At 44.9% G+C, this 28,000-nt stretch overlaps 2 protein-coding genes across 18 annotated transcripts in view; one reads left to right on the top strand and one right to left on the bottom strand.

The window, feature by feature from the left end:
• Positions 1–954: 954 nt before the first annotated feature.
• LOC108158110 (feline leukemia virus subgroup C receptor-related protein 2) lies at positions 955–22,036 on the bottom strand. Of its 5 annotated transcripts, none has more exons than XM_033392038.1 (11): positions 21,941–22,036; positions 21,698–21,746; positions 8,789–9,098; positions 7,668–7,779; positions 7,223–7,325; positions 6,916–7,140; positions 2,505–2,646; positions 2,243–2,439; positions 2,045–2,169; positions 1,752–1,862; positions 955–1,671 (listed from the first exon to the last, which is right to left on the bottom strand). In XM_033392038.1, the coding sequence occupies exons 3-11, from the start codon at positions 8,946–8,948 to the stop codon at positions 1,389–1,391; spliced, it is 1,458 nt and encodes a 485-aa protein (XP_033247929.1). In that variant the 5' UTR covers positions 8,949–9,098; positions 21,698–21,746; positions 21,941–22,036; the 3' UTR covers positions 955–1,388. The 5 variants fall into 5 exon arrangements, with proteins under 5 accessions (XP_033247929.1, XP_033247930.1, XP_017145776.1 ...); XM_033392039.1 differs by having other exon boundaries at positions 21,958–21,975; XM_017290287.2 differs by lacking the exons at positions 21,698–21,746; positions 21,941–22,036 and adding an exon at positions 10,843–11,045.
• A 2,333-nt stretch (positions 22,037–24,369) lies between these two features.
• LOC108158090 (titin) overlaps positions 24,370–28,000 on the top strand; it is a 29,846-nt gene continuing 26,215 nt past the window's right edge. For all 13 annotated transcript variants that reach the window (XM_033392015.1, XM_017290251.2, XM_017290252.2 and 10 more), the window contains exons 1-2: positions 24,370–24,444; positions 27,337–27,995. In XM_033392015.1, the coding sequence (XP_033247906.1) occupies positions 27,790–27,995 (206 nt within the window). In that variant the 5' untranslated portion in view covers positions 24,370–24,444; positions 27,337–27,789. The remainder of the gene's footprint in view (positions 24,445–27,336; positions 27,996–28,000) is intronic.

The following is a 28,000-nucleotide window of genomic DNA, read 5'->3' on the forward strand; positions in this document are numbered from 1 at the left end:
TGGATACTTTTAATATACACATACACATAATAACTCTTGGCTATGAAGTTGTGGGTACTTGTGTCGCATTAGCCCTGTGTTAACTATCTCTTAGAATTCCAAAAATCCAGTGAGAGTGGCTGCTCAACCATTTTCTTATGTAGTTTCCTGTGACTGCTTTGGCTGCACAGTTCTCGGGCGTCTTTTCTGTATGTACTGTGTAGGTGGTTGTCGGTTGTTCTGTTGGTAACAGATCATGTCAGGTAGTTTATGTAGTGGGTGCTCCCTCCTCTGCCATTTGGAATTGACTCTAGTTTTAATGGCGATAAGGTTACGTATGTCAGTTGGCCATTGGCCTAAAGGCTATCTACAAAATTTGAATACACTTTTCCCTCGTAAGTTTTCCTCTAGTTCCCAACGATATCATATGTATATTATATATATATATATATTTTGGATATATATGTAGGTATATTGTGTATATTGTGTTTGACTCTAATTGTTCTGCTCGTCACAGGCGCTTGGTGGTTGTAAATTCTCCAAAATGATTACAAGAGACGAACAGCTGTTGATCTTGCATGTAGAGTGTGTAGACACCCCTGAAGCGAAGTACCAAATCTTGTATTATTCTTCAATGCCAGATATGCTTATATGCAGGATTTACTCGTGCTTTGTACAACAGTAGCGTGATCTCTTCCGGATCGGGTCTGAAATATACTTATATACATGCATAGAAGTACATACATTTGGGGGAAGTGATGAAGTCTCGTTTCCGCTACTGTTTGTTTATAGGTCTGCCTGGGTTACACATCCATACAAAGGAGCTCGTTAAGGTCTGCTCAAGCGTCCGTCAAACTAAATCATTTCAAACTGCCTTTGGGTTCTGTACCGGTCGGTACATATTGTACAAGTATTTCTCTAGAATATTTTTTTGTGGCTAGAATACTGGGGGATATTTCTATATAACATTGTGTCTTTGCGAGTGTTGAGTGTGGTGGGGCATGGACAGTTGCAACAGAATGGATAAAGCTGAATTTCGATGCAAGTCATTGTATTGCAAAAGTTAACTTATTAATTACTAAACCTTATGCCTTGGCCAATATAAAATATAAAAAATAATTGTCTAAGCTTACTCATACATACAGGTGTGGGTGTGTATATGCAGGACTTTTGTGCACATACGTGTTGTGCGTGCACTTTTAATGAACATTTTAAAATTCAACACTTAGGGCTACAATAGAAGTGTACAGTAAACAATAAAATAAATTAAAATGTTAAACAATTGATATGCGTAGACAACTCGTAATATACATAAAAACAGTCGACAGCTCCTGTCTCTGAGTTGGGGTGGATGTTGTGGAGGATAGTGGGTGTGGTTAGTGTTTCCCGGGGAGAGTGGTGTAATGTGTTTAGGGATTGCCAGCCGCACTTCCAGCTTGGGCGTTCTGCCGCCGCAGATCGGACCGGGTGGCGGCCGTGATAATCGTGCCGACAATCAGCATCACAGCCATGGTAGTATTAGCGGCAATGTCCCCGAAAGCTGTGAAGAGCTCCGAGTAGAAGAGTGTGAAGCAGATTCCAAAGGTCTGGGCCGAGGCATTCAGCAGACCGGATGAGGTGCCCTCCGGCTCGGGGAACGTTAGTTCGGCGCCAAACTCAAAGCCCACCGGCAAGTACCCGGTCATGAAAAAGCTGGAGAGGAGGTTCGCAGAATTCAGTTAACGTACTAGTCTCCCTTTGGGTGGATCTGTGAATGTCTATCTGCGACTTACCCCAGCAGCGACGCTGTTAGGTACACCACCGCAATGTGTCCTGTGTCCAGGGTGAAGGTGAATATCCACATGCCCACCATGGAGAGTGCATATACCGCCAACGTCGTCTCCCTGAAAAGAGAGGGAAGAATAGCTTTGAGTAGCGCTCATTAGACATGGAGTGGCCTCCATTTAATTAATTGGAATTTGTGCGTCCGCCTGTTCAAACTTTGCCAGACCACATGGCGTATGCGTAATGAGTTTTCATAGTTTTGAACAGTTTTACGCCTGCTGTTCGTTGCTGCTGTACTCACTTGAACTTGTGCGTCTTGTCCAGCACAATGCCAGATATCACGGAGCCCAGCATGCCAGCCAGAACAATGCTTAGGCCAATGCGGCCAGCATCCACCTCGTGGTTGGGATAGTACTTGAGCACCACCTGAAACGCAGAGGGAGAGGCTAGCAAGTTAGCAAATGATTGAAGGCTCTTGGAGGGTAACGGCAACTCCTACCGGATTGAGCAGCGTGGAGATGGCGTAGAAGACGCCCACATTGATGCCGTAGGAGAGCAGCAGTAAGATGAAGTTCCGATTGGTAATCAGATTCTTCAGCGACTGCATAAAGCTGACCTGCTCGGCTTCGATACCCTCCAGCCGCTGGGAGGCCTCCTGGGCCGCCGACGGCGGGGTAGGTGGCCTGTCCTGGAAGACTGCAAGAGCAGAAAAGGATTCTCGTCCATTACCAATCCTCTATCCGTTCAAGGGTTTCGCTTACATAGCACCATTAGGACGAGCAGGATGCTGGTGAGCCCGGCCACCATGTAAAACATCATCTGCAGATCCTTGCCCACCGTTTCCAGATCTTCGGAGTTCGGCACCAGCATCGGCGGCAGTACAAAACCAATTGCCACGCCCAGCTGGAAATAAGAGGAGTTACACATGTCTACAATATGTGAATATGTATGTTTTCCTACAAGTTGCTCATAACGGAATACTTTTCCGCTCTAATTCAGCTTTGGATTTCGCCACCTGTTCTGGTTGCCATCGGGACTTTCCCTACCAGCCCCAGGCTCAGGGTCTCGTCCCCGTCCCCGTCCTTAACCCTACCCTATTTTATTTACAGTGAAACTGTGAGATTGATTTATATGGAGCTGCATATTCGAACTCCTGCCACAACAGCTCTCTGCTTCTGCTTCGGCTTCCGCTTCCGCTTCTGTTGCTGTTCTGTTTTTTGTTTTCGTCAAAGTTTGTGGCGCAATGCCGCGGATACACACGCCGGGTTCTAGGTCGACCCCGGGTCTGCTGTGACAGCTCCGTTTTTTTCCACACGCCATGCACAAAGTTGAGCTATGCAATTTTGAAATTTATTTCTTCACTTTTTGCGCTGCGTGTCAGGGATGTAAGGTTTATCCGTGGATTTCGACAGATTTTGTAGGAAAATGTTATGTGCCATATGCTCTGAGAATTTGAGCAGACAGATTCAGATTTGGCGTTTGGCTCTATACCTGGAGGAAAAGTCAATCTTTGGCTCTGAAGACTACCTAAACGCATACACCTCCGACTTCAAGTGAAAGTCACCAGAGTAGGGGGTATCTGATAGTCCTCACACTAGATTTCAGCATTGTTTGGCCTGCCATAAATCGGTTTTAGTGGCAGTTTGGCGTATTTAAGGCAAAGGGACACTTGACAGTCACGAAAATAAATTGGTCCATAAAAACCAGTTTTTCAAGCGAAATTTTTTAGTTTATGTCGCTCCAATTTAAAGTCAATTAATCGTCCATCCTTTAACTACTCGTGTATGCAGTAATTTGGCCATTGAAAAACTCCCACCTCTTAGGGTTTATCTGGGCTTCCGTAGTTGCATATTGAAATGAAATGAAGTACTATTCCAATTGTTTTTACTCAAACAAATAAAGCGAATATCATTTATTTGACCAGACCTCGAATACATTCAAAATATATGTATGAGTATTGTACAAAGCTTATTGTTCCGTCATAGCCAGGAATGGGGCAGGACACAAGCTAATTGGCTGATGGTGCAGTGAGAATTTTCCTTTCGGGACCGTGAAAAGAAATCCATTGTCATGACTACACCGACCATTGCCAAGAGATACCCAAGCTGCAGGCTGTCGAGAGTGTGTGGAGCAACAACACATAAATACATGCGAATGAAATACAATTTTCACTTTCACATCTATATTAAATCCCTAAATAACTAATAAATAAAGGGGTCAAAGAGAAATAGCGGGACAATATTGTAAGAAATAGAAATAGAAAGAAATTCTAGAACTGAACTAATAGTTTTCGTACACCCTGGAAAGAATATAGAATACTCAACCCAAAAAACTACTCCAGTGATATGGCCTTGTCTTTGTAAGGACCAAGGAATTGCTATTCAACTAAAAAAATCCAGGAAATGGACGGTGATAAAAGCATTTACATATCTACGAGTATTATAAAAAATGTATACAAAATAAACCATTTCTACGGACTGCCTTTCAGTTCCATTTTCCATGTAGGTATTTACAGCAAACATATAAACTCTATGAAATTCAATCGATTCCCATCAATGCCGTTAACAACAATATGAATAAAATATGAATAATTTTGTTTATTGTTTATTCCAGAAATGCCTATGTTGGCATGAAGAAATTCATAGAATTGCAATAATTTGAATAAATGGAATCGAGATATGGGCCGTAATCAAGGCTGGCCCAGAGATTATCCTTACCTTATCCCTCCTTCCGTTCTGTTCTGCTATTTGGCTTTTTTACAAAGAGTCGCGAAAGGATGTTCGAGTGAATTTTGGAGCCACTCGGCCCCTCCTCTCCTCTTCTTTCCCCTTACTCTCACTATCTCTATGGTATTAAGAATAAATATTTGAGCTGACTGGAGACTATGGCTCAGGGTCCCCGTCTGGGTCGCAGTCTCGGTCTCTCGGTCTTGGTCCCAACAGTTTTGTGCAAATTGAAAGAGCATCCATCGCATCGCAATAGCTTCACGGCTGAAATGGCCGCGGTAGAACATTTCTCTTGGTGGCAGAATTCGCTCTTGCCGTGTTTACATGCGCCTCAACACGGCGCGGCATGCTGTTGTCGTAGCAACTACGTATACGTATAAAACGAACGAAAAAACACCGAAAAAATAGAGGAAAAGAAACTATGTTTGCGCAGCACTCTGAAACAATGGAAGGCTGCCATGCCCGGCCCCGACCCCCAAATCCGCCGCAGCCGAGCTCAGCGGAGCTCAGGAATCACTGACAGTGCGGCGGGGCAGCGTGTGATGCGTTGTCCTTGCCAGATAAGGCGGAGACGAGTCGAATCAGCAAAGTCGGGGGAGCAAAGTAGGAGGAGGAAAATGCGAGCCAAGCGAGCTCATTCAATGCCACACCGTATGTGGGCCATTAAGGCGCCCCCCGTTGGCTTTTTGTGAGCGATGCGCGAGGTTTTTTGGGGACAAGTTTGGCTTGCCTTGCCGTTTCGACAAGAGACTACTCTGGCTGACTTAAAGCCTTGCTTCATCTCGCCTTGCGACCCAGTCGTCTCGAGCCAGGCCACTTGACCTACTCTTCCTTTCCAGGCTGCTCTTCACTCTTTGCTCTTTGCTATTGGTTGCAGACACGGACACGGACACAGGCCCCTCATCATCACCTCGTCTCATATTGTCACATCCCATGGTGACTTCCTGGCCTCTGTGTGCTGTGTTCTGGCGAACAACAAGCGGAAATTATACGCCTTTTCATCTGCACTCGACTGAAAGGCAAATATGACAATCCTTACACACACCTGCACTCACATGCTCGTACAATTACAGGTTAGGATGCAATGCGTCCTGCCAGCATGTCATTCGATGTTTGCACTCGCATCGAGGCAGAGACGTTGCATGCAGCATGCACGACGCACGACGCACGACGCACGACGGCCTGCCAACTGAGCGCACACACTGCACGGCACACTGCTCTGTCTCGTAAACCAACAATAGGAGCAAACTGCTACTATAACAACCCCCTGCCCTGTCATCCCTTTCCATTAGCATGCCTCACCTTACACCCCGAAACCCCACCTGACCTGGCTGGCATTCCAATGGCTGAGCAAGCAGGCTAATTGTTTTGCGGTGTTATAAGCCCATAAAATGTCCACAGCAAAAGCATTTGATATTTTGTCCTGGGTCAGGACAGGAGTGCAGCATGCCACAACAGGCCGAACTGAAGCGCTTTGACTGTTGGCACTAGCGGTATTGGCTGTGGATTTTAAATGGCTGGTTACGAAACTTGACCCCTCTTTGGAAGGAATACTCTTTGGCATGTAATCACAGGCAATACATTCATTCCAGACAAAGATAGAGTTTCCTTTCCAATTATGTACACAGTAATATCCCATTTCATCCTTTCTTATTCACTCCGCAATTAGCTTAAGGTCTTCTTGCGGTTTGCCACAGACAAAACAGAATTTGGCTATTTTCTCCGTATTTGCTGTGATTCGCGTGCGGTGACTGAATGGTGAGCCACAATCTCAAATCATCCAGCCGCATAATGCATCATTGGAGGGCACCTGCCCCACTGACAATTCAATTGTCTGTCCACTCTCGTCCCCCGGAGGACTTGGGGCCGTGGTCCTGCCAATCACTTAGTCGTTGGGGAATTCTGAAGAGGCCATTCCGTTCGTTTTCATTGCAGAATAAATTGAACTTTGTCTCCGAGCAAATGCAGTGCGGCAAATTGATTCGCCCAAAAGACTCTTTCGCATGCATTAGCATCGGGGAGGATGTCCACTGATGTGGAAGGAGCGGACGACCTTGTCGTTGTCAGTTTTGTTTAACTTGTGATGCAGCTGCCCCGTATTTCTCCTGGTTTTTCGCAATTTCGTGATTGCCAGTTAACCAGAGCGGACCAGAGAAAATGTCAGAGAAAGCCACATCCGCCTAGCCCAGCCGGAAGTGGGCAGGGCTCCGGGTCCGTGCCAGGACTTGCTACTGCCGCATCAATCTGCCGGCTGCAAATGGGCGTCTTCTGCCTTTTCTGTGTTAATGCAAATTTTTCGGCTGCAAATAACTAACTCGACAATGTCACAGCGACCGAGTGAAAAGTACGAGAGATGTCTTGCATGCTTACATGGCAATTCCCAGCGCAGATTGCTCCATCAATAGCAAGTGCAGCATGGCCTTGCAACACACGACTGACGACTTACCTGGTTGCCAAACACACCCACACTGGTGGCCGAGGAGCACTGATCGGGTCCGAACCAAACGGCAGCCAGGCGGGCCGGCAGCGACAGGATGCACACTTGGGCAAGGGCCACAATCGCCTGGCCAATAAAGCCCACGTAGAAGAGCGACGGATCCACCGAGCATACCTTTATCCAGGCTCCTATGCAAGTCCCAACGATGCCGACTAGGGCGGTTATACGTAGACCCTGTCAGAGACAACGAAAGAAACGAGGCAGGCAATTATAAAGAGTGGAGCCGACATCGCCTCGGCGTCTGCTTCCCACTTACCACTTTGTCCAAGAACCAACTGCCAGGAAATATGAGCGGTATATACAGGATCATATAAATCATGGATGTCCAGTCCACCCATTTATCGCTAATGCCATAGTAGCTGTGGAACAACAAAGGAAACACGATTAGAATGCAAGTTCGCACCGAAACAGCTCTTGGCTGGACGTGGCACTGGATGGGGGGAGGCCTGGATGGGGTCCGATTGAACTAGTCCCTCCGAGGAGTAAACTATTTGAATTCATTAAGCTGTGGTCCCCGGCCCCCCTCCCCAACCAGCAGCCACAGTCAAGCTGCCTAATGAGCTTTATGAAAACTTTTAATTAAATATGATGCACGATCCCAAATTGGATGGGCAGCAAAGCCTTGTTCGTTGCGGGCTGTGGCATCTGGCCCCCTCGCTTCTGGGCTACCGGCACTGCCATTCCCACTGCCATTTTCTTACCGTGTGATTATGTTGTTGATGATGGTGTATTGTATCCATTGCATGGCATTCGATGCTGAATACAACACAAAGAGAATGAGCACCGCCCAGCGTCGGGCGTAGACTTTGTAGCCTGCAAATAGAATGCGAGCCAGGTGAAAGCCACTTGAAATGCTCGTTGGAACAGCTTAGGTGTAGTCATGTAGTCATGCTCAAGGCCACCTTGGCTCCGCCGCCAGCAGCCTCACAGGATTAACTGCATTAAGAAGATGGCTTACCTGCTGACACACCCAACTACTTACTTAAAGGTAATGCTCTTTCCGAGCAGACATTCATGCAAATCAGCGCAGTTCCTGTTCCAATTTCCCTCTCGCGCGGTTTACAAAAGGTGTCCAAAGATTTTAGAAACTACTATTCAAAGCTGCTTTTCTATCGCTATCTATCTACCCCCAAGCCACAGACATCCCCCCTCTTGTGATAATTGACTGACTGACTGACTGCTCTCCAGCTTAAACCTTGCGTATTTAAAATCACAATCCGATACATGCACTTCGAAACACGCTTTGGCTCTATTTATATTGCCATCTATTCTCTCTTTACTGTGCACGTTTCCAGTACATCTTTTGTGTCGATTCAACTGTGATGCGATGGATGTCACTACCCGGCTGGCTGACAACATTTTGGTATGCATGGCATTGAAACACACACAACGCTTTGAAGTCTTTCTTATTTATTTGTTTGGGTTTCATGAACACACAATATATGCACCGTACTGTGCCATATGTGGATGCAGAGAGGGATGGGAGTGCATCTATGTGAATGTGTGGCTGGGGCTGTGGCTAGGGTTGGCTCTTGCCACGTGCTCGTGCTCGTGCTCGTGCATGTGTGAGTGTGAGTGTGAGAGTACCACTGCATACAAGTCCCAGCCACAGCACACACATCCACTAAACTATTGCCTACCTTGAGGTGCAGTTAGTGGAAAGAAAGTGGTGCCACACACACACATTAATGCATGTACGAGTTACTGCCGTCTGAGTTGTCTCAAATGATGGCTTACAAATTTAGCGTACCCTCAGAATAGACGCATACTATATTAACATCCACGAAACAATATGTATATCACCCTGAAATGTGCCACTCACCTTCTGGCGGAGCGTTGCCCGTGCTCACGCCCACTCCCCCTCCCACCTTGGCCGCCTTACTCTCCTTCTCCTTGGGCGAGATCATGTCTGTGGATTTACTGGCAGCAATATAGGAATCAGTGTTCTCAGCAGCTCCAGTGCCGCTGTGTTTCAGATCCATCCTGCTGCTGGGATCGCTTTAGGTTTTGGAAGGTCGTGCTGTGTGGCAGCTATAGCTGCGATCGGTGGTGTCGTTGACGTGCAGTGGTGGTTCGGTTGTATTCTGGTTTTCTTTCTAGACGATCACTCGTGGAAGCTTTCAGCTAATATTCTGCAAGTAAAATAACATGAATGTTGCCAATTATTATAAAAGCACAAGCCGCAAAGTAACAGATTTATTTTCAACATTCGGACTACTAAACCTAGCCATTAAAAGCATACATTTGTGGTCACAAAAGGTAGAATAATATTCATATGTAGGTATATATATTACAGCCTTTGGAAGACCTTGAACTTGGATATTCGATGGATTTTCGATATTGATTGATGAACCGCAGTTACAGCTCAATACGAAATACAATACGAAATCCAGTTGTACGAAGATTTTTAACATAGTACAAGGGCAATAAACTATAAAATGCGAATATCCTGATAATAAGATAACCTTAAGTTTCACTTATCCTAGGATATACAGCAGGGGTTCACAAAGTATAAATAAATGATAACATTCTGCCTAGTAGATGAAACCAAAAGGTCGTTCTGGTTACCGCTATTAGTGAAATTGCTTTTGGAGAGATGAAATGGTTTTGGGAGGGCAAACCAGATAAGCGTAATACCCTTTATTAATAAGCCCCAATTAACTTTTTGATGATGGCTATTACACGCAAATTTCCATTCGTTCAAGTGGCATATTGCTGCTGCAGTCGCTGCTGCGCTGCTGCGCTGCTGTTGTGACATTCCAATTTGCGTACGCTCGCTCATCCATTGCTTAAATCAAGTCATTGAATCAAATTTAAGCACAGCATTTACCCTCACGGCCACTTGTTGCTCAGGGACTGGCTCTGCCTCTGCCTCTGGCACTGGCTTTGGGTTTGGCTTTGGCTCTCGGCTCTCGGCTTTGGGAAATGCAATCATCCATCTCTGACTGACTTTGAGCGCCTCTGGCTCTGGCTCTGGCTCTGGCTCTGGCTCTGGCTCTGGCTCTGGCTATATCTCTACCTTTAAATAAATTGAGCGAATTTCACCCAGCGAGCATGCTGCCAAATTGGAATGTCGGATTTGGCTGGTGCGCTGATTTGGTCTCATTTTCACTGGTATTTTTCTGTTGGCTTGTTTGGCACGTGGCCGTAATGCATTCCGTGAGGTGCACTCTTTTAATTCCATTAGCTCCACTTGAATAAGCCAAATCGAAAGGGAAATGCTGTTTTCCCCATTCAGCATGCCGTGTCCAGTGACAAATTGTACAAATGAATGTCATTTCTAATTTCCATATCGCCTAATTAGATCGCTCATTGGGTGGATGCGTGGGCTAGGTCAGGAGTGCACTGCAGTGCACTGCCGTCAATCGCTATGCGTTTATTTAGAGCTGCGTGTGCACCGTAATTGATTTTAAAACTGATAATTAGTTTGTTTGAATCAATTTGCCTCATTAACGGCTCTCCCTGGGAAATTTTATCCCCATTCAGATTCAGTTTCGTACAATCGCAGGGCCGGCCTTTGAGGGAACGAAGATAATTACTGGCCTTTAATGGCCTCGACATGGCGGATTGTGTGTGAAGAAGTTCTCTCCTTCACATTCTTCCCACAGCACTCGCCATTATCTTCATTCTTTCTCAGTCCACCAAGGTAGGGGATTCTCTATCAATATGAGTACTCGTAAATGGAGCGAGTAGTTCACCTGCACTCGATGAGTGGCTATGAGCGATAAGACATTAGTCTTAGCCAAGACCTAGACCCTCGGCCCTGCCTGGCATGACTATGAACAAATCGCCGTAAACTTCAAATTGAACTGGCTGAAGGTTCCGACCTTCGTCTTTTTCCACAACACCGCAACGACACGTACATTTTGGATTTACCAGTGCACTGAACCCAGGGAAATCGGGCCAAACCAGAAGGCTTAAAGGTTAGACCACACTTCGACTCTCGACTCTCAACGTTGGAGCTGACAGTGACGGAGGCGGCGGCGCAGGTGGAGCACGACGCAGGTGGGGATACGAGACGAAACGAGACGGGACGTGGTATTGAGAACGCAATCGCGAACGGACAAAGCGGCACTGAAACGGAATCCGACAAGCGCTCAACTCTCGTCATAAAAAGCAATGTTGATTTGCAAAACGCTTTCGGCTCGCCGCCGCTGTTTGTATTTGCCGTTATTGCTGTAAAACAGCTGATTCGATGGCAGAGCAGCGCAGACCGACCTATACAGAGTAACCAACTACGATACCCTCACTTCGAGTGGGCCTGGGCGCTCCAGTGAGCGATTAGAAAACAGCGAGGGACTACACTGCGGGTATTGCGACCCCTCCTCGAAGTGGCATGCTCGAGTGGTGTCCGATCTGCTTGCCACATCGTACTATCAACCCAATCAAGTGTACTGTATTCGGCAGTCGGAATGTGTGATTTTGTTCTCCAGAAATTATCACAAAGCATTGGGGTGACAAAAATAAAAAAAACAAGTTTACGACGCAACGCAGCAGTTAAGCTGTTGACGAATTTTTAGTTACACTTTTCGGTTGCATAACTTTTTTTGGGCACTGTTGGGACTCAATCTGTTGTGAGAGACCGCTCATGACAAAAGTCCAGCTGTCATGAATCAGCATACAGTAAGCACCCGCTTTAGGGAATCAGCTTTGTTATCAGTACTCATGTGTGATGTTAAGATTGGTATACATACATATATGGATGTATATTTACAGATACAGGTACAAATATGTATGGTTATTATTGCATTAGTCCGAGTATTTCAATATTAAACAGGTACTTGGCATCTGACGGCTAATGTTGCCTCATGTTGGGTCGTTCATTGCACTGCCTGCCCACTGTAGTCTCTCAAACATAATTGCATTTTCAGTTCACTTAAAATTGACTTTTATTTGCTCTGCTCTGCTCTGCTCTGCCCCCGCCTTTATCGCACTTCCCTATCACCCACCTTTTCCTGGCACTGACTGCAGCACGTGTGTTCGGGCCTCGCTCTCGTCGGCTCTCCACTCTGACACTCTCTCTGTATATTTGATTTACGTTTCTCTGGCTTTTTTGTGATTTGTTTATTGAATAATTTGCCTGCGGGAACTTCCACTTGCACTTCCCCGTCCCGAGCCCCTGTCCCTGTCCCTGTCCCTGTGCCAGACGGGGTCTGGCAGGGCTCACAGCGTGCTAGCGACGCCATCGCCGTCGCAATGTCGACTAGATGGCTGGGGGTCATTATTCGATTAAGGAAAATTATTATGTTTTATTATTTATAATGCAAACATTAGTGCAGACACCGCCAGGGAATGGGGTCAGCTGTGGCAGGGGGACTGGAGGAGAGTACTCGTACTTTCATTTGTTTCAAGTGCCCTCGTTTGATGGATTCCAGACTTATCTCCCTTTTGCACATCGTCACTCTGTTCTGGGAAGTGCGAAAAAGTCGCGCGATTCGCAAACGAGTATACGAGTGTACGATAATAAGAACCTAATTCGAGTGCTGATAAGCATTTAACATGTCATTAGATTGATTGTTGTATTAAAGGGAGATTACTATTATTATGCGATGGCAACCAGTTTGTGACTCCGTAAATCCCCGTGATCGGATTGGTTTTTCGACTCCAAGTATTGTAATTCCCTGTCAAATGGAGTGGTCGTGGTCACGTTTCAGTGCCCGGCAGTCAAAGTGCACAAGGCTATATATGAACCTCGTGTGGATACTTTTAACATCCAGAACTATATATTGCCTCGAGACATAACGGCCGGATGGTAATTCGTTGGTGGAAAGAGAGAGTATGTTACGGTCGGTGGGATATAGATACAGCTAGAATATTTTGTATTGTAGACATAAGTTTAATTTGTTTAAATTCCATATGTAAACACTGAGTACCAGGTAGTATATTGTGCCTCAACTACCAAAGTCAGTCCTGTTTAATATGTGATTATGCAAGGTAGCAGGTTTCCCAGTTAGACAGACAATTAACGACTGGCTTCGGGGCCTCTACGTGTATCGTATATCACGCTGTAAGTAACGCAATTTAAAATGCAACCGCAAAATCTCGAATCATTAAATCAGTGATACTCGCAGGGGAAACACATATGTAACTAGGAAAAACCTTTATCATCGACAAGACAATAATGTCTCAAATGAGTAGCAGTTGTTACCAAAAAGTTGTTTCTTTTGCTAGAACACCACTAGTATTCTGGCAGCGGCAAACGGATTAGCAGAGACACGTGTGAATGGCAAAAAAGGGGAACGAAAAACGAAAGTGTTTCGATTCCCACACAATCTTAGAATCAATATATTTCTCGCTTCCCGACTTCCCAAATGCCGAGCCAGTAAAAAAACGAAGTCAACGCTGGTGCATGTGCATGCTAGTAGACCCACCAGGCAGCGGGTTATTTGGCATACTTTCCGTACTACCATCAAAAGGACAGACTGTCTATAGGTAAAAGGCGTTGCTATCTTTTCTTCGCTTGCTAGTCTGTTGCGAGCAGGCGTAATCAACTGACGTATACGCTGCTAATGGATTCTCGGTGCGCCATCCAGTCTTAATCCTTTTAATGTCCGCTTGCTCTGACAACCACCGCACCGCACCTCCACCTCCACCTCCACCACTCGTTCCGTGCCGTTCTGTTCCCACTTCTGCCGCGTGCAAAGCTAAGCTCGAGGGCTGATTGCCACATATCCCATTCACTTTTGCTGTCTGGGAGTTAGGAACAGTTGCAGTGGAGCAGTGAAATGCTTTTGTCTTTTGATTTCACTTTAGCTGGCGCCTGAATTCGAAATGCAATTTGTAGCTAACAGATGCCCGGCGGACATAGAAGTGTATTCTCGCAATTCTCTCGCACTGAGTCCGGCCCCAATTAGTAGCCTCGCAACCGGGAGCAGCAGGAGAGGTCCGCGCAACGGGGGCCACGGAAAGAGAAATATTTATACAAACAATTCGCGCGAGCAGCCTTAACAACACCCTTTGGCCATTTGCGGCCAGCCTCATCAAACTTGGCTCTAAATTAAGTTAAATGAGAGGTGGGGGTGGGTGTTGCCATAGCCCCGGGAAGGTATGAATATGATTCCATTGCCCCCGCGCAGAAGTACCTATAAGTGGAGAAATAATTAGCAGGAAATATTAAGCTGCTAAGACCATTTTGCATTTGCATTTGCAATTGTGTGTGCGTTTAAGTGGGATTTTTGCTCTTTGTGTTGGTGTCTGCTGTCTCTCTCTCTCTCTTTATCTCTGCTTTGTGGTCTCCCGTTAGGCAGCTCATTAATGCCTGCTTGTCGCCAGTGGGTGGGGGGGTGTAGGGCTGGCCGGGGCATTTGTCAAGCCCGTCCTAATCCCCAGCAAATCGCGTAATTATATACTATGTGCGTCATGCATACACGGGCCGGGCCGGCCCGGGCGGCCTGCTCCTTAGAATGCGATAAAATTTCCGCAACATTTATTTATTAATTAAAAAATTTGTGCCATTGATGAGGGGGGGCTTTCGCTTAAGCTAGATAAATTACCATAAATTGTACTTTATTGCTAAAGTTTGTCTCAAAGAGAATACAGCCCACAGAAGCACACACACACACACACAGATAGGTAGAGCTTTTCAGTTCTCTAAAAACGTGTAGCATACTTCTGAGCGCGCATAACATTTCCAAATTATCAGCAGAAAAGTTTCCGCGGCAGCAGCTGCTGCCGCAGTTCTGTAGCCATTTTTCTGTTTCCGTCACATGCTGCGGCTTCTTTGAGGCAGGGAAGTGCTCTGCCGCCCCAATTATGCAATTTTCGCCAGTGCAGCAGAGCCAGGGACAGAACCAGTGAGCCAAATCTGAGATTAGTATGCAGTTTTGTTCAGCTTTCGATGTCCAGATGCATTTTTAATTGCATCAAAAACGACATCCGCCACCAATAACCACCAAGCCTTGTCAGCTTCCTAATTGGACATTTGCAATTAACTTCAGTGGCAGTAACAGTGTCTGGACCTCTTTTCTTGTTGCCAATTTCCTCTTTTAGCTCATTTTTCACTCTGCATTTGGCATTTTTACCTCTCATCCTTCAGTACTTTTCCCCGGCGAGCTCTCTTGTTTCCTTTGATATTTATGTTTCGCTCGTTAATTTCCGGCGGAGTCTTATTTATTGACCTGAATGCGGCGGAAAAGTTCTTATTTGGTCTGCGATCGAAGTATCTGCGTTGTCATAATTAATCCTGCTATGATCCTATTATGATAATTGTAATTCTTGATTTTTATCGTATAATTATTATTATAATTGTTATTCTTGATTTTTATCTAATAAGTATTATTATAATTGTTATTCTTGATTTTTATTGAATAACTATTATTATAATTGTTATTCTTGATTTTTATTGAATAACTATTATTATAATTGTAGTTCTTGATTTTTATCGTATAATTATTATTATAATTGTTATTCTTGATTTTTATCGTATAACTATTATTATAATTGCTATTCTTGATTTTTATCGTATAATTATACCCGATACTCAAAATGAGTATTGGGGTATATTAGATTTGTGGTAAAAGTGGATGTGTGTAACGTCCAGAAGGAATCGTTTCCGACCCCATAAAGTATATATATTCTTGATCAGCATCAATAGCCGAGTCGATTGAGCCCTGTCTGTCTGTCCGTCTGTCCGTCCGTCCGTCCGTCCGTCCGTCCGTCCGTCCGTCCGTCCGTCCGTCCCCTTCAGCGCCTAGTGCTCAAAGACTATAAGAGCTAGAGCAACGATGTTTTGGATCCAGACATCTGTGATATGTCACTGCTACAAAAATATTTCAAAACTTTGCCCCGCCCACTTCCGCCCCCACAAAAGACGAAAATCTGTGGCATCCACATTTTTAAAGATACGATAAAACCAAAAACGCAGAATCGTAGAGGATGACTATATGTTCTAGAGTGTAAAATCTCAACCAGATCGTATAATTATTATAGCCAGAATCAAGAAAACAATTTCATTCTTTCTCGCTCTGTCTCTCTCTAACACACAGGTTTCATGGTCGGCTTTGCCAATTGCAAAATATGAGTTCAAGGATCTCAGAACCTATAAGAGCCAGAGCAACCAAATTTGGTATCCACACTCCTGTGATATCTGACCTTGACCGTTTCGTGTCCAAATTTCGCCACACCTCCTTCCGCCCCCGCAAAGGACGAAAATCTGGGGCATCCACAAATCTCAGAGACTATTAAGGCTAGAGTAACCAAATTTGGTATCCGCACTTCTGTTAGATCTCACTATAAAACGTATATCTCAGAATTTCGCCCCACCCCCTTCCGCCCCCACAAAGGACGAAAATCTGTTGCATCCACAATATTGAGGATACGAGAAAACTAAAAACGCAGAATCATAGATAATGACCATATCTATCAGATTGCTGAATCTGGATCAGATCAGATCATTTTCATAGCCAATAGGAACAAATCAATTTGCACTGGCTACGCAGCCACCGACGTCACGCTCAGACTGATTTTCTGTCTCTCTCTTTGTCGTGTCGTTTAATATTAGCGGCGTCTGCCGGAGGAGAGCCATACTGACTTAGTATCGGGTATAACTGTAGAGTTGCGGTCTCCGCAGCAACTCACAACGTTCCCCCTCGTTATTCTTGATTTTTATCGTATAACTATTATTATAATTGTTATTCTTGATTTTTATTGAATAACTATTACTATAATTGTTATTCTTGATTTTTATCGTATAACTATTTTTATAATTGTTATTCTTGATTTTTATTGAATAACTATTATTATAATTGTTATTCTTGATTTTTATCGTATAACTATTATTATAATTGTTATTCTTGATTTTTATTGAATAACTATTATTATAATTGTTATTCTTGATTTTTATCGAATAACTATTATTATAATTATAACGTTATAACTATTATTATAATTGTTATTCTTGATTTTTATTGAATAACTATTATTATAATTGTTATTCTTGATTTTTATCGTATAACTATTATTATAATTGTTATTCTTGATTTTTATCGAATAACTATTATTATAATTGTTATTCTTGATTTTTATTGAATAACTATTATTATAATTGTTATTCTTGATTTTTATCGTATAACTATTATTATAATTGTAATTCTTGATTTTTATCGTATAACTATTATTATAATTGTTATTCTTGATTTTTATCGAATAACTATTATTATAATTGTTATTCTTGATTTTTATCGTATAACTATTATTATAATTGTTATTCTTGATTTTTATCGTATAACTATTATTATAATTGTTATTCCTGATTTTTATCGTATAACTATTATTATAATTGTTATTCTTGATTTTTATAGCATAACTATTATTATAACGCCAGAACAACTTCATCGAGTGGTCAACTTCGCGCTTGATGCAATGGAGCAAAAAATGTATTCGGTAGCTGTGTTTATGGACATTCAACAAGCGTTTGACAGGGTGTGGCATGATGGCCTCCTCTTTAAGCTGAGAAACATATTGCCGCCGCAGCTATTCCAGCTGGTGAGTAGCTTTCTAATGGACAGAAGTTTTAGAGTTGTTGTAAATGGAGCAAAATCATAGAAGCGCCCAATCTGTGCAGGCGTCCCACAAGGCAGCGTTCTTGGACCAACGTTATAGTATACCCTATATACAGCCGATATGCCTTCCTCAAGGGTAATAACTGGGTTGGACGAGGACGATGTGTTGATAGCAACCTACGCGGATGACACTGCAGTGCTGACCAGAAGTCCAAGCATAAATCTAGCTACGGAAGCTCTGCAACAATATGTGAGCAGCTTTGAGGTCTGGGCTCAGAAATGGAACATAGGCATCAACAGCAGCAAATGTGCTAATGTTACTTTTGCTACGAGAACACTTTCTTGCGGAGGCATTAATATGCTGGGCTCCACACTTACGCACAAGAGCTCGTACAAATACCTGGGTGTTGTACTCGACAGGTCACTAAATTTCAAAACCCATACTACCATGGTTCGACAGTCGGTGATGGCGAAAGCGGGAAAGATGGCGTGGCTACTTGCACCAAGAAATAAGCAGTCGCTGTACAGCAAAGTCACGATATACAAGTCCATCCTCAGCCCCATATGGAAATACGCACTTCAAGTTTACGGCATCGCGGCAAAAACCAACTTAAATAAAATTAGAGTTGCTCAGTCAAAAATTCTACGACGAATATGCAATGCTCCATGGTACATACGAAACAGCGACATCGAGAGGGACCTAAAGGTTCCCAAAGTGGGCGATGTTATACAATTACATGCAGCAAGGTACTTGCAACGACTTGGTGGTCACCCTAATGCGCTAGCCAGACGTCTAATTAACCCGCCAAGGAAAAGAAGACTCAAAAGGTGTCATCCACTGGATCTCCCTACTAGATCCCTCCTATAACATCTCATTAACTTTTTGTAAATATTGTAAATAACAGTTATACCCGATACTTAGTCAGTATGCTCTCCTCCGGCAGACGCCGCTAATATTAAACGACACGACAAAGAGAGAGACAGAAAATCAGTCTGAGCGTTACGTCGGGCGCTGCGTAGCCACTGCAAATTGATTTGTTCCTATTGGCTATAAAAATGATCTGATCTGGTCCAGACTCAGCAATCTGATAGATATGGTCGTTATCTATGATTCTGCGTTTTTAGTTTTCTCGAATGTGCAATATTGTGGATGCAACAGATTTTCGTCCTTTATGGGGGCGGAAGGGGGTGGGGCGAAATTCTGAGATATACGTTTTATAGTGATATCTAACAGAAGTGCGGATACCAAATTTGGTTACTCTAGCCTTAATAGTCTCTGAGATTTGTGGATGTCTCAAATTTTCGTCCTTTGCGGGGGCGGAAGGGGGTGTGGCGAAATTTGGACACGAAACGGTCAAGGTCCGATATCACAGGAGTGTGGATACCAAATTTGGTTGCTCTGGCTCTTATAGGTTCTGAGATCCTTGAACTCATATTTTGCAATTGGCAAAGCCGACCATGAAACCTGTGTGTTAGAGAGAGACAGAGCGAGAAAGAATGAAATTGTTTTCTTGATTCTGGCTATAATAATTATACGATCTGGTTGAGATTTTACACTCTAGAACATATAGTCATCCTCTACGATTCTGCGTTTTTGGTTTTATCGTATCTTTAAAAATGTGGATGCCACAGATTTTCGTCCTTTGTGGGGGCGGAAGTGGGCGGGGCGAAGTTTTGAAATATTTTTGTAGCAGTGACATATCACAGAAGTCTGGATATAAAACATCGTTGCTCTAGCTCTTATAGTCTTTGAGCACTAGGCGCTGAAGGGGACGGACGGACAGACGGACGGACGGACAGACGGACAGACGGACAGACAGACATGGCTCAATCGACTCGGCTATTGATGCTGATCAAGAATATATATACTTTGTGGGGTCGGAAACGATTCCTTCTGGACGATACACACATCCACTTTTACCACAAATCTAATATACCCCAATACTCATTTTGAGTATCGGGTATAAAAAAAAAAAAAAAAATTTCCACCGCAGCAGCTGCTGCCGCAGTTCTGTAGCCATTTTTCTGTTTCCGTCACATGCTGCGGCTTCTTTGAGGCAGGGAAGTGCTCTGCCGCCCCAATTATGCAATTTTCGCCAGTGCAGCAGAGCCAGGGACAGAACCAGTGAGCCAAATCTGAGATTAGTATGCAGTTTTGTTCAGCTTTCGATGTCCAGATGCATTTTTAATTTCATCAAAAACGACTTCCGCCACCAATAACCACCAAGCCTTGTCAGCTTCCTAATTGGACATTTGCAATTAACTTCAGTGGCAGTAACAGTGTCTGGACCTCTTTTCTTGTTGCCAATTTCCTCTTTTAGCTCATTTTTCACTCTGCATTTGGCATTTTTACCTCTCATCCTTCAGTACTTTTCCCCGGCGAGCTCTCTTGTTTCCTTTGATATTTATGTTTCGCTCGTTAATTTCCGGCGGAGTCTTATTTATTGACCTGAATGCGGCGGAAAAGTTCTTATTTGGTCTGCGATCGAAGTATCTGCGTAGTCATAATTAATCCTGCTCTTTAGAGCATTCCCTGAAAGTGCTTTTTGTGGTCAAAGGGCAAGTTTAGAATTCATTTATGCTGCCACCAGGAAATGCCCTACTTTCTGGCCAACCCAATCAATAACGTTGACCCCAGTCCCAATGTGCACTGTTGCCAATTGACTGCCTTTGTGCCGCAGCTCTTGTGCACTCAATTACGTGTCGAAAACCTTCGCCCACACTTTTGACGCCTATAATCTCGTATCTGTGGCCGGGCCACCCAAAGGTGCCAATTGACCAATTCGAAAATAGTTTGTGGTTTGCTGTGGCGAGTGATAAATCCAATTTATGTATGGCATTTGTGTAAATTTGGGGACCGAACCTCACACCAAAAATAAAAGTAAACGGCTAGAAAAGGCTTAGGTTGGAGATTATATATCTTTTGCCAGTTTCCGTTCGGATCTATCAGCTATTTAAGAGCTTTGTACAGAGCCTTGCCCCAGCTTCCGATTCTGATCGGCTTAATTTTCGATGCATGCTACTTTCCATTGCCCATTAAATTCTAGATTTGTTTCTACTAGGGGCATTTTCATTAAAAATATGTGGGCATCTTTTCGTGTCTTCTAGGATTAATGGGCGTTTAGATTAATTTAACTTAAAAATATTTAAGAATTTTAAAATAAAATTGTATAAGAAGCAAAGATGCAATCAATCGAAGTGAAACCGAGTATATGCTCAGACAAAATTGGCTTAAGAACATCCATATATCCACAATAAGTAGATTTCAGAAAACGTATCGAAGACATTGTCATGTTAATCATTAAACATCCTGCATATTCTTAAATTAAAATTAAATATCACATCTTCACTCCAGGTCCTGCATGATTAAATGTGAGAATAAGTGGCCCTGGGCAATACAGATTTCAGTGCTGCCTAAGGACCTTTCACGCCTTGAGTTTGAGGCGTTTAAGAATTCCAATGCCTTGAAGTTTTTGTTTCGGTGTGCATTTGCTTGTGTGTGTGTGTGTGTGTGAGAGAGCTCTTCAGTTCAAAAACCCCCAAACATTACGTCACACTCTCACAGACACAGACGGGCCCACATAAACACTTGGAAGAGGGCTGCGGGCCAGACACGCATACATTCATCGCAGCTCTCGCACACATCTCTGCCGTCGGATGGCATGGTCGAGCTTTGGACTCAGGCGGTGAGTGGCAGCTGCACGGCAAGCCACAGGAAGTGCGGAAGTGAGAGAGACGCTGGGCGACTGCGAGAGAGAGAGGTAAAGAAACAACCGCTGACTGTCTGTGTCTGTGTCTGTGTCTGTGTTTTGGCTTTGTCTAGCTTTGCTTGGCCCGCCTTCTGGCTGGGGCTTGGACTCGGATTTGGTAAAGGCTGCTTAGGCGCAAAAAAAGCAGACACCTGGACCCGGATCTGGGCAAACGTTCTGTTTGTTGTCCTCCACGGATGCAAGCGGAAAAATCAATTTATGGATTTTGGTTTCACTTAAATTTAGTTTTGTTTATTGCCTCGCTCAGCATCTGTGTCTCAGTCTGATGCGGTGGCAGCTTGTTGATGCCACCAGCTAAGAGAATACGTATACGAGCACGAGTACGTGTGCAAGGCTGCAACACGCAATCAGAGGCGGCCTCCCCACTCGGATGCCCATGCAATCGTCCCAGCACTTGGCAAGTCGCAATTACAGCAATTTCTTTTAATTGCAATCAAATGAGTCGAAAACTTGAGCACTTACCCTTCCTCACTCTTCGTACAGGACCCAGCCAGGATCTTTCGTTTGCGCGCTAAAACGCGTGGCGTTGCGTGGCGTGCGTTTGTGCGTCGTTAGAGTTTTTTTGAATGGAAACAAGAGGCGAAAAGGAATTTTTATTAGAATGCTGCTCGGGATGAGGATGGGGTAAGGAGAAGAGTTAGGATAAGGACATTTCACTGCACTTGGAACCGATTCGATGTGGCACAACTTTCAGGATTAACCCACGTGTACTTGGTATTCACGGTCTAAATATTTGTTTGCACAGGACTCGCCAACTGCAGAGCGGTCCCTCGTGTTTTGCTGCTGCTCCTCTGCTTCGCTACGCTCGTTGCCAACCCTTGGAAAGAGTTCAGCAAATGCCACTGCCTCTGCCCTTTTATACGCCAGGCTTGGGTTCCACACCCCGCCATCAGCTGTGTTGGATGCTGATGCTGTGGATGCTGATGCTGTGGATGCTGATGCTGTGGATGCTGATGCACAGGACGAGGCTCTCTCGGCTCTCGGCCGCAGTGCGCAAGTACAAACAAGCAGGCGGCTGCCTTCCTTCCTCCTTCGCGGAGGAGCTTCATCTGAAGATAATGAATATTTAAAACGGTGTTGATAGTGTCAGGTGCTCGGTTCGGTCCCAAAATTACCTTTTAAACTGAATTTCTTCGGTCACAAATTGGATCAGCCTAAAAGATGCCACATGTTTCGGCATTCAGCTCTCAGTGGCACAGGGTGTGCCGTGTGTTCGAAGCTCCACAGCCACTTGTTGCGGCTGTTCAGTGTTTGATGTAAAATTAATAAACTCAAATCTTAAAATTATCATTAGTGTTCTTTGGGGAAATTCCACTTTAATTATCATTAGTTTTTAATTATTTGTACGACATTGATTTAAAGATGCCAACCTTTACGCGCATAAGCTCGATTCTCATGCCCGGAATAAGGCCAATCATAAGCCATTAATTTGATTTATGCAAACGAATTAATCTAAATTGTCTGGCGGTCATCGAAAGTGGCGGTTGATGAAATGCTTTCACCGTCCAATATTCGGGGCGCCAGCGTATTGGCCCTGAATGAAACTCGTTGATATTGGAGATCTGTCCCACGTTTCGGCCATAAACAGCTTCGGTTAATACACATACACATACACACATATGCGAATTGTTAAGTGCACTCTCTTCTTTCTCTCCATTCACTTATCTTAACGGACTTAAGCATTTACCGCATTCTTTGCTGCCTGCTGGAAATGCTGGATTTTAATAGTCATATTCTGTATCAATAACCCAGCAAAAAATCTATCTATCTTTGGGTTCGAAGCTTTGATACCCATGCAGATCGTTTAGTCGCTAACTTAGATAAAATGCTATGAAACAACAAAAATTATTTTAATTATTTTCAAAATACGAATAGTCATTGAAACCGATTGTTTCATTGGGAGCAACACGTATTGTCAGCACTGTACTTACAGTAGACAAGAGAATCATAATACCATCTGTAAGGGTACAAAAGTTTGCAAAAAAGTGAGGGAAAGAAATGCCGAAACTATTTCTAGTATGTACTTTGTCTTATTCTGCTATTGTTCGCGGGGTTCCTCCGAGTCGAGTGAGTGTATCAGGAGAGGGAGTGGGAGTGGGAGTGGAGGAAGCGTACATAAAACGAAAAGAAAACGAAGAAAATACAAACTCCGACAAAGCTCTGTCTGGGTCTGGGGCATGTACTCGTATCAGATGTCTTTCAAAGGTAGTTAAACGCTTCCTACTCGTACTCCAAGCCGAACCCAGGCGGCGAGACTCTGGGCTGGGTCAAAGCGAGGTAATAAACAAAGTCCGACTCCACTGCTACTCTCTCGCGGCCCCTATTACTGGATGGACAGTAGAGTATTTCCCGTATTGCCTGGTCGGTCCATAAACTATTTATAGCTTGACTATTATCTGTCTGTCTGTCTGTCACTACTTCGCGAGGCTTCTTTCTAACTGAACTTGCGTAACCGAATATCCCCCCGCCCACTCTTTCTTGAGTGGTCAGTCTCCCAACTCCAACGCCCTACCTCTTCCAGGCACTCCTTCTCTCCGCTGTGCCATCTCATCTCCCATCTTCAATTGCTTCCTTATGCATAGAAATTAACGTTTTAGCGCACGTCGCGGTAAGTGGAAAAGTTTCAAAGAGCAAGCCAGAGAGTGTGAGAGCGGAGAGAGAGCGCTTGCAAAAGAAGAAACAAAGAGGAGGAAAGTAGATAAGTACGTGTGACAAGAATTGGTGCTATGCAAATGCTCTAGTGTGCAGAATAGTCGCACTTTCCATGCCCTAGACTCTAGGCCTAGACCTAGACCCGATACGATCCCGAAGCCAAATCACCAGCTGAACTTGAACGGGGAACGGAACTTGTTTGGCAACGCAACCCCTACCCGCGGCGGGGTAGAACGTGTTTTACCCCTAGCCCTGCTAGGTACAAAGAGTGCAGAACAAAAGTTTGCCGCTAAATTTCTGTTCGCTTACCTTGCCAGCTGTTGAACAACAACAATAGAGAGATAGAGAGCGGTCACACACAGAGAGAAATACAGAGACTGAAATTGAGAAAGAGAGAGAGCGGCAGCGGGAGCGGGAGCGGGAGCACAGACAACAACTTCGCAAAGCCCGACTCATACCTGGGGACTGGCTCCGGTTCCCCACTCACGGCATTCGCGTTCAAACCTTTGCGTCGCGTGGTGCGCTTTGATAAAACAACTGCAACTCTTTTGTACTAAGTATGTAATGTAATGTACGATACGACAGTGTCGCGGAGCGCGGCCGATAAGTTTACTGAGCGGCCAGCGCAGCATCGCATCGGACCCAACCGTAGTCGTTGAAGCGAAAACTGTGAAGGGCAGGCAGCAGCCATAGGGCAGCCCCAAGCCTTGTCCCAAAACTGAAAACTAAAACTGTTTGAGTGTTCTGAGTGTGTATGTGTGTGTGTGTGCTGCGAGTGCTGCGATCGCTGTGCACTCCTAGTGGGTCACTGGAGCGTGCGATATGCCCAAAGCGGCGAGAGAAACATGCGACTCATGCGCTAGCTCCGAGCCAGTGGAGGGCTCCGGTGGCTTGGGTGACGGCTTAAAAGGGTGGAGGTGGACGGACAGGTGTCAATGTCAGTCGAAAATGCCGTTTGCTTAGCATTGAAAACCTTTGCACAGCAGCGAAAACGAGCACCGGGAACACAGAGTGGAGTCCGCGAGTGTGAGTGTGAGAAATGGCAACAGTTTGCTCAACCCGTGCACTTCCGCTGGAACTCAATCATTTCCATTGATTTTTGAGTGTGTTTTGACTTTTTTCACATTATTTTCTTGTTAGCCATGGCTGTGAAAACAACTTTTACAGAGAAAAAAAAGCCATTTCACCCGTAAATTGAAAACGAACAAAAGCCGAGTAACAACGCCGAAGAGGAAGAATGGGAAGCAGGAGGAGCAAGAAAGAAAGAGAGACAGATAACCAAAACCAATCGGACGGCATCGGTTAACAGTATTAAAGCAGCGACTGGACTGGCGTCTGTGGGGCCAACTTCCGTTCGTTTAAGCAGATTGTTGGTGGTGCTTCTGTAGCTGTTGTTCGTTGCTGCAGCGGGATAGATAGTGGGAATTCCGATAGGTGAAGAGGGGGAATGGAATGGAAACCTTGTGGTACACCACGAAAAAGAGACATCAAGTAAGGCCCGAAGTTTTGAATACTCTTGTGGATCGATCATATGATCATTTATTGATTTGAAGCAGCACATTTACACAAATCCGGATAAAGAGACGGATGATCGGAAGTACAGTGGTTCATGCGTATTTATAGAAGTACCCTCTGGAAGGGTATATAGATGCATATATGTACATACATATGTATATACAAAGAAAAGCATCGCATCATTGGCATGGAGTGGCTCCTCTGACTAATTTCCCAATGAATCGGCAGTTGAGTTGCGGCTGCGCCCTGCGGCTCTGCCCCTTGTATGTACATACATACATATGTATTTATGTGTGGTGCCACCAGCAGCGGCAATTAAAGCTGGAAAAGAGTGTGAAACCGTTAGTAAAAGTTACATTGATACCTCGGAAGACACTGACTGCTGTGGGCCTACTTCCAGCCCCCTCGCGACGGTGGGTGCCAGAGCCACATCAATCATGTGGCAAATATTTACACAGGAAAAAATGCAGTCATAATTAATTGAGAGACTCCTTGAGACTCTCCCCCCGTCGGCGGCGGTTCTCCGGAAGGGGCACGGGTGACGTGACGGTGACCCATTTGCCGGCGACCCAATTGCATTCGAAATCGTTGTTTAATTAGTCAGCAGATTAGTTACTGTAACAACTTAATTCGACATGCCATGCGAATGCGGCAAACAATTGTGTGAAAATTGCACAAAACTATCTCACGGATACTCTGAGATGCGGAGAGAGGAAGGTGCACACGGGCAACACTGTAGCATTGAGCAATGCATTTGGATTCGAAATCAATTTCTGTTGACCAACTTCAACAAAACTGCAGCCGACTCAAAATGATATGCAAAACGGATTTGGATTCGGATTCGGATTCGGATTGGGAATCGGCTTTAGAGCGGGGAAGTGTTGCAACTTGCAACTTGTCCGGGCTAAATGCATTTTTAATTGCTGCATTGTTTGAAAAATGCATATCATGCTGTTGCACGGGCCAAAATGACCCCTCCTCGCCCCGTTCGACCAAATCAGCAGCAAATCCCATTCAGAGAATTTCAACATTTGGCGTTTTCACCAAACACGAAATTTCTATGGCCAAGACCACTTTTGCCGCCTGCTGGCTGGTTGGCCGCTGGCTGGTTGGCTGCTGGTGGACACTGAACAACAAGTGCGACGCTGTCAGCTGGGCCGAAATGCGATACGGAATCGTAATCATCTTGTTTCTCGGTTCGACTCGGTTCGGTCTGTCTGCCTGTCTGTCCACAATCAGCGTTTCATGTCATCCATTTAAGTGGCCAACAAACCCGAGCTTGACTGAAGCTGCCCAAGAATTTCTCTTTTCGAATTTTGTGGGATTTTCGCCTCGGGGCCTTGCCAAATAATTGTACACACACACTCGTCAGGTTGATTTGATAGAAGATGCTGTCGAAGATGAATGGCTGGCCACGCCGCTCAATCCGTAGTACTAGATCCATGGATGAGCTTTGTTGCCGTTTTGGGAATCACTCTCTCCCTGGCCATCACCGTCACATGGCCCAAATCGATGCATTACCAAATTAATTGGCCCAAATACGAATACGTGCCCCGTCCAGGTGCTGGCAATTTACATATTTGGGCGTGCGGCCCAACAGAGCCGGGAATGCATATTTCATGCGAGTATTTCTTATTGGGTGCAGCAGATTTCAGTACGGTTTCGATGGTGACAGACAGGCAGACAGACAGACAGACAGATAGAGAGAGAAGGAGAGATCTATATCTGTGTCAGACCAACGCACAGCCAATACAAGCAGTGACGTCAGGGCCTTTGAATTGGGGGGAGGATGGGCCCAGCGTTCTGGTTCTGAAGAATCTGGCTATCTGGTTATCTGGGCTGCCGGGCTGGGGGCGAGAAGTTCGTTATCTTCTGCTGAAATTTGTTTATGGGTCTCACGCCGTAAAAATAAACCGAAATTCCTTTGATTGCAGTACGAAACCGAACGCTCACAGGCACACACAATACCCCCGCACCGCCTCCGATGCCAAGACTTGAATTTGTGTATCGCGGGACCTGATAAGCTGCTCCATAAGCAGCGTTTTCGTGTTTTGGAGCCCCCAAGTTAAGGCCCGCTTCCAGGGGCAAAACAATGGCGGCATCTGGCGCGTAATTAACACACAAAAAGCAAAAAGTAACAAACGAAACAAAACAAAACAAATTTTTTTTGGCAAAAGTGTTTCATGTGCGCGACAATTGCGAAGAATGAGATACGATACGATACCCGTGCATCCCATCCCATCCCATCCCATCCCATCGCGTCCCATGAGAGTGCGTGTGGCGTGAGTGCGGAAATGGCCTAATGCCTGTGAAAAGCGCGAGAAAATCACAAAGAAATCGTTCCGTACCAAACCAAAAACAAACACCAACGAACAACAAGCGCCCAAATGGCAGGCGAGTCCCCAGCAAGCAACAGCTCCGAGAGCAGTCCTGTCCAGCGGCAGTTGAACGGCAGCGTGGACAGTGGCATAGCCGTGCTGGAGGTGGAAACGCCGACGCTGAGGCGGCGCCAGCGACTGCAGCAGTGCCAGCGCATCCTCCAGGTGCTGCAGCGAGACCATTCCACCCACAGGCTGCTGCGCGATAGATTAAGGTGAG

Source organism: Drosophila miranda, chromosome 3 (assembly GCF_003369915.1).
Source record: "Drosophila miranda strain MSH22 chromosome 3, D.miranda_PacBio2.1, whole genome shotgun sequence".
Classification (NCBI taxonomy): domain Eukaryota; kingdom Metazoa; phylum Arthropoda; class Insecta; order Diptera; family Drosophilidae; genus Drosophila; species Drosophila miranda.